The sequence below is a fragment of the Halichoerus grypus genome, chromosome 1 (assembly GCF_964656455.1).
Source record: "Halichoerus grypus chromosome 1, mHalGry1.hap1.1, whole genome shotgun sequence".
NCBI lineage: Eukaryota > Metazoa > Chordata > Mammalia > Carnivora > Phocidae > Halichoerus > Halichoerus grypus.
The window spans coordinates 8,119,401-8,130,713 of record NC_135712.1 but is presented as its reverse complement, the minus strand read 5'-3'; the positions used below and the strand labels follow the sequence as shown (position 1 = coordinate 8,130,713).

Genomic DNA, 11,313 nt, shown 5'->3' with positions numbered 1-11,313 from the left:
CAATAAAATATTATTCAACCCTAAAAAATGAGCTATCAAGCTATGAAAAGGCATGGAGTACTCTTAAATGCATACTACTAAGTGAAAGAAGCTAATCTAAAAGACTATATGCTGTATGATTCCAAGTTTGTGATATTGTGGAAAAGGCAAAACTCTAAAGACGGTAAAAAGATCAGTAGTTGTCAAGGGTTGGAGGGAGGGAGAGATAAATAGGCAGAGCACAGAGAATTTTTAGGTCAGTGAAACTATTTTGCATGATACTGTATTGGTGGATATGTGTCATTATACATTATATATTTGTCAAAACTCGTAGAATGTACAATACCAAGAGTGAAACCTAATGTAAACTATAGACTTTGGGTGATAATGATGAGTCAATGTAGGTTCACCAATTGTAACAAGTGTACAACTCTGGTGCACAATGTTGATAATTGGGGAGGTTGTGAATGTGTGGGGTCAGGGAGATGTATGAGAACTCTCTGTACTTTTCATTCAATTTTGCTATGAACCTAAAACTGTGCTAAAAAAAAATAAAGGTTATTAGTTAAAAAAAAAAGACGAGAAAACTATTTTTGAGAAGTCCAATGATTTATCCAAGACCATATAACTCATCTGGGGATGGAACAGGATCAGAATCCTGTTCTCCTGAGACTGAATCTGAGTTTCCTACAAAATAATGAAAAAAGAAAAGGTTGCTTTATGACCCATTGCCTGTGAGTCCAGGGAAGCCTAAGTTACATTTTAGAAAGAATACCACCGTGATGGTTGAGGGAGGGTATTATTGTTATTCTTAAGACTGGTTTTCTGGGGGCGCCTGGGTGGCTCAGTTGTTGGGCGTCTGCCTTCTGCTCAGGTCATGATCCCAGGGTCCTGGGATCGAGCCCCGCATCGGGCTCCCTGCTCAGTAGGGGGCCTGCTTCTCCCTCTCCCACTCCCCCTGCTTGTGTTCCCTCTCTGGCTGTGTCTCTCTCTATCAAATAAGTAAAAAATTAAAAAAAAAAAAGACTGGTTTTCTGGAAATTCACTTACATGGACTAGCTCATAACTGATTGGGGAGGTAAGTGTGTGTGTGTGTGTGTGTGAGACTGCATGTATACTTGTGTGTATGTATAAGTGTGTGTATATGGGGAGAGAGTTGTTGCATTTGTTAAAGTGTTAGTTACCAAGGACTGGAAACACTACCACCATATCATGCAACATTCAGAGGAGCCTACTTTCTTTTGGAAAAGGAAAAAAAATATGGAAGGTACAAGTAGAGGGGAACCATGGAATAACAAACCACACGTTTTGTTGATTTCTGTTGTAACAGACTGGAAAATAAGATGGAAGAAAAGTCTTCCAGTGTGGTTGTTCAGGTCATGGAAAGTTCTCATTTATTCCCTAATGCCCCCTATCGACACGGCCAGCTGACTGGGCAAGCTGTAGACCAGGGAAGCTGATCTGGCATGATTGGCACACTGTTGGCATGACTCAGAGATTTGAACACTACCATCCTCTCTCCAAAAGCAAGCCATCACCTTGAGCAAAATTTCCACGTCCAAAATTTCCCTGAGGTTAGCATCTAGGGGGATTGATGCAGAGTTGTTCCTGATTAGCAGAGTTTACTCCTAGCTGGGTTCATAGGTCCAGACTGAATTTAACTCTGAAAGTTTCAGTGCTAAATTCTACTTAATCTTTCATGCCAATTTAAAGGAGTCTGTTCTCAGGTTCAAAGCCAGATGGAAAACGACAAGTTCATGGAGAAATAGTATTCTAGAGACTTTGCATCCTGGGGGCAAAAATGAACATTTGAAATCAGGTTTTCTAAAAAGAACTTTCTTTCTTTTTTTTTTTTTTTCTAAAAGAATTTCTAAGTAAAAATTTTAAATTGCTTTTCTTTATACGTGGGCTTATTATTGAAACAGTGTTTAGGCAGAGCTTAGTTAATGATTAATAAAATGGCAGCCCTTCAGATATCTGTTACACCAGATAATGTGAATTTAGTTTTGGAATCTCTCTCTCTCTTTTAAAGGCAAATGTGATTTGGGTGTGGGTGTGTATGTGGGATGGGAATGATGGCTTAAAGAACAGCTTTTTAAGGAGCAGTTTGGCCACCACGTGCATACTATCCTAGGAAAAAGGGATAGTAATATCCTACACCTGGCCACTGAATGAGTACCTGTTTGCCTGGGCATTGCCCCATATCTCCTAGGATTCCCTGAAGGCTGTCTGCAGGTGGACCAGCCTTTGGGAACTCCAGCTCTTGGGGCCTTTGCCAGTTCTCCTCAGAGACTCCATGGAAAGGTCTATGCTGATAGGCTGCAGGTTGCCATGGCAGCAGCCATGCAGGCCTGGGTAACCAGGCACCACATGGGTGCTTGGTTTCTCCCCAGAGCACAGTCTGTACAGACACTGGGGAGGAAAGGCCACTTTGCCAACATAGGCATATATTTAGGTCATCACTTCAGAATCCTGTACACGTGTGGGAGTTCACTGTTGTTCCTGTATAACTCTCGTTTTAGAAGCTGATCCACTGGGCTGAATAAGGATATTCAGGATCATCTTTGGCAAGCTGGATAGCCTAATTGCATGTTGAAAGGGACAAGAAGATTCCCCTGGAAAAGTCCAGCTGTCCCTTTGGCACAAGACCTCACTTTACACTCTGCTCAGTAATGGGCTGATGTCATAATGCCCAGCCATTACTCAGGAGCTCTCAAGGTGTATATGGGGGCAGAAATGAAAAATTCTACCTTTTTGGTCTCAGGTAGTCAGACGGTGAACATATTATGTGCTCAATTAAAATTGGTGGTGGACAATTAGGTGGTAAGAGATGGGACTAGCCTCAAAATGGGTTCTTGGCGGCCACTCAAGAATGGAGCGGAAACTCAGAGGAAGGTGCCTGGAAAGATGACTTTTGGTGGTGAGCCAAGGGAGGGATTCAGAAAGAGGAGCTGGGTGGAATGCTTGGATGATGACCTGTGGTAACATGATAACCCTGTGGGCACCTGGGGACAACATAAGTTGTGTCTCCAAGTGTTGCAATCCAGGGGAGTTCCTTGCAAATAAAGAGGAGACTCTTGACAATGATGTCCTTGTTTGTTGGTTCCTGTTAGAGGAAAGAGAGGGTATGTGAAATTTCTTGGCCAGGGCAACATATGGATTGGTCCAGGGGTAGGTTTGAACAGATTAGACCCCCTTACTTAAAAAAAGGAACAGGGTCAGACCATCTAGGCTGATGGTTGGGATTGCCTGATAAGCCAATTGAGTTTGTGCTCACAGCATCATGATATTAAAAAGTGAGAATTTCCAGAGGTTGAAGAACTAGATATGTAAAGGGAAAAAAAAATCATCCAGGTAATCACCATGGGAAAATGAGAACTTTCTTTGGACTTCCTTACACTTACTCCATCTACACAGTAGTATTGTTTGGTTTTGATTTATGTATGGGAGGGGCACCCCTGTGCACAGGGGATTCAGAAAGTCTTACTTCAGTTCTCCTTGGGAGAGTTGTCACCCCGATCCAGATATTATGTGTTCTGTAGGGTCAAGAATGCGAGCCGAGATAAGCTCAAAAGACACAGAGTCCCCTTGTCTTCTGGGGGGGGGGGTGTCATTGTCTTTATGAGCAGGAACCAGACCTGCAGGGAGAGGCTCACCCAGAAAGCCTGCAGCAGGTTGGCACGGCCAAACTAAACCAAGGGAGGGTTGCTCACACCCACTCCCATTTGCAATAATGCTGAGAGATGATGCCAGAATGGCACCAACTGGATCTGAGAACAGTGTTCCATCTCCTTCTCTAAGAATAGTGGCCATGGAGCCAGAGGTTCTGATCATGCACAGCGGATGGAAGCTCACCTCTCTGTGCTCTAGTCAATCCAGTTCTGTAGCTGTGTTTAGTGCTGATGACCCAACATTGACATACTCCATAAGGCATTCAGCCTGGGCTGGGTTTTAGTAGCCAAAGAGATCTGAGCTTGGGCTCCTAGGACTTCTTGCTCCTTTGGATGACTATTTTATGATTTCCATCAGAATTTTAGAAATAATGATGCATTACATGTTTATTTCACTAGTGCCTGTTAGTAGTGGATATTTACATTGCCTGAGAAAAACAGCCCTTCATATTCTTATAAAGATTGGCTGGTTTATATCACAGTATTTATGATCAGTGTTAATGGGTGCAGAGTCTTAATCTTGAAATGGTCAATTACCCTTTGATTGTAGAAACTTTTCATTCTCTGAAATCAAGATCTATTGCCTATGTGGTCACAATTCTCTGGCTGACCACAGAGCACATTAGGATTCACAACTAGGGGGTAATATCTAAAATTAACTTTATAAAAGCCATTTTCCTTGGTGATAAATCTCCATCACTTAATCATGCTGACCATCTCAATGAGCTATTTTTGCATGTCTCAAAATATTTTGCCCTTGTTTCCTTCTTAGGACTCTCCTATTTGAATTAGGTGGATGCATCAAGCTTTCTTTTACCAAGGCAATGAGGCCAAGTAAAAGTTTGACTCCTTTTACATTTATTTAAGTTTTATGGTATAGAACTTTGAGATTTCTTTTTTTCTCACTTAGCTATTATGCTGTTCCATGCAGTTGCAGGGTCATGAGCTTTTTGCATCATCTAAAGTTGCAGATATTATAACTATTTAGATTTAGACACAGGACCAAATTTATCTCAGTTTCCATCATTTATATTTCAGCAGTACATCACAATGATTTGTGACAAAAATTTTTCCCCCACCTAATTTCCAGGAAAGCACTCATAAGAGAACCTGATATATATTTTTTCCAATAGAACTAAAGAGATAAAGAACCTCACTTGCCTGACTTATGTCTGGCGTTGGACATGCTTTCTTAGAACACAAGTGAGTTCAGCTTAGTGATACTAAAGAATGTCTCAAAACTCCATTGTCTGGATTTCTTGGATTCAATATTTCTGTAATTACCGATATTTATCTCATGCTTAAGATTCAGAAAGTGACAAACAATCTGGCAACCCTTTACTACTCCGTTTCTCCCTGAGCTCTTTTCAAAGAACCTCTTGGTTTTCCAAGAGAAGCATCTAGTTCTTAATTCTCATGTTAAACTTTTGGCCAAGTTGCTGGAGAGAGCCAGAACTAGGACAGCTAGATATGAGCAATCGGTTCATCTTTATCATGTTGATCAATTGCAGGCTAGAGAGAACTAGCAGGAAGACCCAAGTACAGCTCCATAGTCCAAGGGGGCATAAGAGAGAAGACAAGTTAGGGAGGGCAAGCCGGATTGATATGTGGCAACCACTGCAAGTCCAGTTTACGCTGTTGGTCAGAGACACGTGTCCCAACTATCTACATATTTAAACACCTATAGGTTCCAGCGATGCAATGCTTCAGTCACTGGACTGGAGATTCACATTTCTTTTTTGTTCATTAAGGAGTTGTTTTACCTTATCACTTTCTGAGTTGGCTGCTCAATCTTGGCTGGTTATTTATTTAGCGCTTTGGGGGAATGGTTACAGAAAGGGAGGACTCTTCCTTTGACACCTGACTGTATGACTGTGTTATTTTTTCTTGGAAACAGATCTATGAGTGACTGCAATGCATTTATATTGGAAAAGAATGTCATCATTCTAAGTTGTCCAGGAATCTCTTAGTAGCACAGTATAACATTTAATAATTAGTAGTACTTAATACATGAACAGTACTTAATAGTACTGTATAGGGGTCGGCAAACTTTTCCTGTAAAGGGTCAGATAGTAATATTTCAGTCTTCTGGCCATATGGTCTCTGTCCTAAATACTGAACTCTGTTAGTGTAGTGTGAAAGCGGTCATAGGCAATACACAAATGAATGGGTGTGGCTGTATTCCAATAAAATTTTATTTATGGACACTGGAATTGGAATTTCATAAAATTCTCACATGTCAGAAAATATTCTTTTGTCTTTTTCCCCCAACTTCTTAAAAATGTAAAAGTCATTCTTTGCTCACAAGTGGTGCAAAAACAGGCAGCGGGCCGGAGTCTGTGAGTAGATTTGGTTTGCCGAACTTTCTGTAGTAAATGGAGACCATGGCTTAAGACTTGGCCCCTGGATTTGAGACTGGGATCTATTATTACTAGACTTGTAACCTTGGGGAAGTTACTCAGTTTGCCCAAACCCTAGTTTTCTTTTTATATTATAACACTCAAGCTCTCATGGTGGATTAGAATTAAATGACATAATTTATGCAAGTGCTCTGAATGTTCCCAAATATAGCACAATGTAGACAACTTAGTAATATTGTTTTGTTAATGTATTATGTACTGATATTGTGCTTTGTCAAAATCTCTTCATAGCCTTACAGAGCTTTTGACTTCTAGATGACACTGCATCGGAAATTCTCCAAGACATTAAGGGCAGAAATATTAGGAAGAGTTGTGTTTTACTCCATTTTAAATGAAAGGATTACATTTTCTTAAACAGGTTGACCATAAAGTCTAGAAACAAGATAATATGATTTTACTATATTGTAATACAATATCAATGAATCATCTATTATGTATATACTGACTATATTTTTCAACTTTATAGCCATCCATTGAAAGGAAATCATAGAAGATACTGTTTCCCATTTATGTAGGGTGTTTAATTTCCAACTACCCTTTTGACTTTTCTGAGTCACGTAGAGTATTGCCCAAGTCAAGGAAAGAAAGACTGAAAACTAGTCAGACTATTGGCAAACTATCTTGGAAATGACTATGAATATTTTGATTCTTTTTATCTTGAATTACTCAGCTAATCAAATGATTTCACATTCTTTGGGTGAGTTCAAGTAGTTTTCTAATGGCATTTTTATAATTTCTCTCTCCACCAGCTTCCACCTTTCTAAACAGTTTCTGAACATCCCAAAGATATTGGCTTAAATCTAAATTAAAAAGCAAAGGGGAAAAAGTAAGAAACCTGAAATGTAAGAAAATGTAGGGAGGGAAAGCATAAGGATGTTGCTCTGGAGACTTCAAAATTTAGGCTTTTGAATGAAGTCATAAATAATTTTTTAATCCGAGTACAATGAGAAATAGACATTTCAGAGCCCTAATTTGGTTAAACCTGCAAGAGAAAATTGTGCTTAAGAAATTTGTTGACATTTTTAGAGACAATAGCTGGATTTTTGTTAGGGAACACAGATATTGAACTAAGTCAATGGACCTGGCACTGGGGAACTAGGGATAGCACAAAAGAGGGAGGCAGACAGAGGAAGGGAGTGGGGGAAGAGGGAGTTCCTTCTCATGGACATGGAGTGGCTATCTGTTGGGTCAATAGGCTGGAATGCCATGTTATGAGGGAATGGATAAGCAATGACCTGGCATTACAGTGATTACAAATACATTAATTCAAAAGAGTATCATTTGCCCAGGGGACAGCCAAAAACATAAACCGTTTTATTAGTTACATGAAGTTGACTTATAAACAAATAGGTTTTCTAGTTGGAAAGCATATTGGGGTGAGTGGAAGTGAGAATCTGAGGGTCTCAGCAGCCCTTGGGGAGGTCATGCTTCCAGCTGAGTCTGCCCTTTTCTCCAGATTGGGGTCAACTGTGGCAAACCGTAACCCTTTGGTTCAAAATTCTTATCTGGCTGTCAGATCCCACCATGCTTTTATGGAAAGTGACTCAAACACACCAAACTAACAGACCAAAATATCAAGTTGAGGGTGATCCTCATTAGTTATGGGTATTGTTACATTAAAATAGGCTTATTTATTTTCATAGCACTTGATTTCCTAACAACGTGACTGTGTGAATGGGGACTAGATATGATGGAATAGAATGAGTAGAAATTGTGGGCTCATCTTTGTTGTACAGTCTTAATGAAAAACACCATTCAATTCTTGCTGCTTAGAAAATTCAGTCTTAATGAGCTTCTTTCAATTCCAAATTTTAACAGTTGACACAAAATACACTGTTAAACTGTGTTATCAATAATTGTAGAAAAATAGACATGTTTAATAGGGACATTCTAGTAAAAGGTTCTTCTGGAGCATCCTTGTTTAAAGATTCAGAGGCTCACATTACAAAAACGAGATTTGGTTCATGTTCTGTCTCCAACTACATTGACACCAAAGACAATGAGAAATAGGGGGAGACCTCAGCCCTGGGTGCCCTGGCACAGACAGAGACCTAACACATGTGCGTGACCAAAGGGTTGTCAAGGCTCTTTGTTCAGTTGTGCTAGAGGGCCCTGAACTGCTCTTCCAACCAGACAACAGGATGTGTGTTGTCTTTTGAGCCTTAGTAATGGATTAAAACAGGCCCACTGAGTCATCAAGAGATAAATTAGCAGACTTTTTGCAGCCCATGCTTCATCTTTCTTTGTGCTACCATGCCTTGCCCTGCAACCCTGGGGATGCTGCAGGGTCAGCGCCCCCAAGTCAAGGGCGCCTTTCATAAGGCTACAGCGAGGTAAGGCCACAGTGCCTCCCCACAGCCTGGCAGGAAGTGTATGGGGCTCCCTCCTTCTCCTCGACTACAACCTCCTCCTTGGATTGTGTGGAATGAATAAATGATTCAACAGATTCTCAATGCAAAATGTGAAATGTTGGCAAACAGGAAAGGGCTACGGCCAACAGTTCTGTTTCCAGTTAAGTCCAAGTGCCAAGAAGCAGGTGTCCTGATGCTAGGTCTCAGAAATGGGAGAAGAGAGACCCCCGTGTTAAACTGAGGAGCCACATTCCTTATCTCTGGGACATGCTTTTTAGGAGACAAGGTCCCCAAACTACAGTGACGGCCTGTGCAATCTGGTCGGGGAAGTCAAGGGCAACAGGGAGTGGGTCATAGCTAGTTTGAGTTCTTTGACCTCCATGGCACAAAGCCTCAAACTGAGCACAGCCATAGGAGCTGAAAAGCAACTTGAGTTCGGTCAATGAATATTTACGATGGGCGACTGTTCTAGGGAACAAATAGTTTAAAATTGTGAAATTAATGTGAAAGATCTGTTACAGTGCAAAATTTCCACCTGCCCTTGAGATTTTGTCTGATATTCTCTTCCATTTATCTTTTTATTTGAATTTTTTTCATCTTGAATTTAGAGTTTTAGTACAAAATGCCTTCCTTCTCTTTCTCTTAATCTCTGTCCATTTATCTTTGCAGATTAAAATGAATTAAGGCTGCAGTTTTTTGCTTGTTTTCTTCTGATTGGGAGACACTTTGGATTTGATTTCCCACCTGTGGCACTCTCTAGAAAGATTTCGTAGTCACCTAGATTGTTGATCTAATCTCTGACTATTGAACTCTCGTCATTTCATAATAATAAAAGAATACAAATAATAATAAATACAAATGCAAGAAATGCTGATGGATAAGCTGGTGGGGACGGGAAGAGAGCCAGATGGAGTCAAAGTGTGTTAGGTGAATGATTACAATATATGTCTCCTACTACGTGCCTTCATGAATGTCATGGCTTTGGACCGAAACCATCTTCTGCTAAATTACCATGTCTCATTTTTTAAGTCTGTAGTTTCTTACGATTACAGAGTGGAACAGCTGGAGAATCCATGGTTTTGTAGAAGAAGAGTTTCCCAAACTCTTGTACTACAAAGGGTGACAGCTCATGTGAAAAGCATAAACACATCATTGGTGACATGCCAGATAGTGTCCTTCCCCTGGAATATTCCCCCAGGCTAGTCAGGGAGGCTCCTGTTACTAATAAAAGAGACCTCAGTTTTGTAAACATTTCATAGTATATCAGCATATTGGTGGTGGGTTTTGCCATGTACTAGACCTCCTAACTTCCCCCAGACCTATGGCTTATTAGATTCAATGAAAAGATCAGCAAGGTAACAGTGGGGTGCCCAAACACTACCAGTCTGGGACACGGAACAAAGGCCATGCACTAAGGGCCAGTGGTCAATGGGACCAAAGAAATTAAGAAAGCAAAGACATCAGAACAGAAATGCCTACTGTACAGTGGGAATCTTTTTTTTTTTTTTTTTGCATCTTATTTCTAAAGTTATATATCTAAACCTACATTAATTATACATTTATGTACATTATTTAGAAGTTCTGTTCTATAGTACTTTTGTACATGCTGGGTTTTATTACTAACTGCAAAAAGAAAGTAATTACATAAGGCATATATATGTACAGTGTTTTGTCTTTACCTGACCTGGGTCCTATAACTGCAATGCCGTATGGGGCAAGCACCTCACCCTGTAGATGAAATTTATTTGAATCTATAAAATTGAGGGTTATATGCTATGTCTCACTGCATGAATAAATAGGCACCAGAGACCTAACTTGTCATATCCCAGGTAAAATCTTTGACACACTCTTTGAGTGATCTGGTATTGTACAAGACATGCAGGTAAGAAGCTTAAATCCCTAGGAGTTGGATGTGTGGTATTTAGGGAAGAGAGCAAGCTTGGGCCACAAATGAGGGCACGTTGCACCTTAACCAAATCCGTGTCTACCTTGTCAATCTGAGTAACTGAGAGAGGGCAGGTAGATATTTTACACCTTGAAGATTTGTTTTCTGGTAATGTCAAAATTAAATATAAACAAATAAACAACCAAGTAAGAGAGACAAAAAAGAAAGAGAATGAGAGACAAGAAAAGGTTGTGTGAGGGGAGAGGAGAAGGAGCTACCCAGCTAGGAAACTAAACTTTGGATTCGTTCTCTAGGTTTGCCACATCACCATTCCTTTCTGTTTGTTCCTCGAGGTTCTTTTCTTCTTCTTCAGTCTCCAGTTCTGCATGTTGGTTGAGTTTGCTGGACACAGACCAACTCAGGGGCAGCTCCGCCCTACTGGCTAGCTCAGCCAGCTCTTTGGCACTGAGAGATGGGGTGCTGGTCTCATAGGTCTCGTGGAAACTGTTGTAGTCGACCTCATAGAACCCGTCTTCCAGCGTCAGGACAGGTGTGAACCGGTAACCCCACAGGATCTCACTCGTGATGTAGGAGCTCCGAGCCTGGCATGTCATCCCTGCAGAGAAGGGAATGGATGGAGGCTTTATTATGTGTAAGTGCGGGCTTTCCGTCAGCGAGGGGACTCAGTGAGCTGGGTGTGGCTGCTCGGTGCAGCTGGTCAGACTGTGCCCTGCATGGGGTGTTGTTCATGTTGTAGACATACACTAACACACACAGGAGCATGTGGTGGAGCTTCCCGGACTTTTGGGGCGCCTTCCAGGGGACAACATGAGAGTTCTGGTTCACATTAAACCACACTTGCCTGCAAGGCCATGCACACACACAGGAAAGCGTGTGGTGTGTACACTCATGTGGTTGTGCCTTGTCTACTTTTTGCTCTGGGAGAAACTGGAGGCCATGACTCTGGTCTCCCATTGCTTTTAGAGGCTTTGCCTGAGTCCTACAGA

The 11,313-nt window shown here is 41.0% G+C and overlaps 1 protein-coding gene across 1 annotated transcript in view; it reads right to left on the bottom strand.

Annotated features, from left to right (window-relative positions):
• Window positions 1-1,818: 1,818 nt before the first annotated feature.
• Window positions 1,819-11,313, bottom strand: part of KCNJ6 (potassium inwardly rectifying channel subfamily J member 6) — a 257,108-nt gene continuing 247,613 nt past the window's right edge. Inside the window, exon 4 of the mRNA XM_036109246.2 lies at window positions 1,819-10,922. Coding sequence (XP_035965139.1) covers window positions 10,597-10,922 — 326 coding nt within the window. The 3' untranslated portion in view covers window positions 1,819-10,596. The remainder of the gene's footprint in view (window positions 10,923-11,313) is intronic.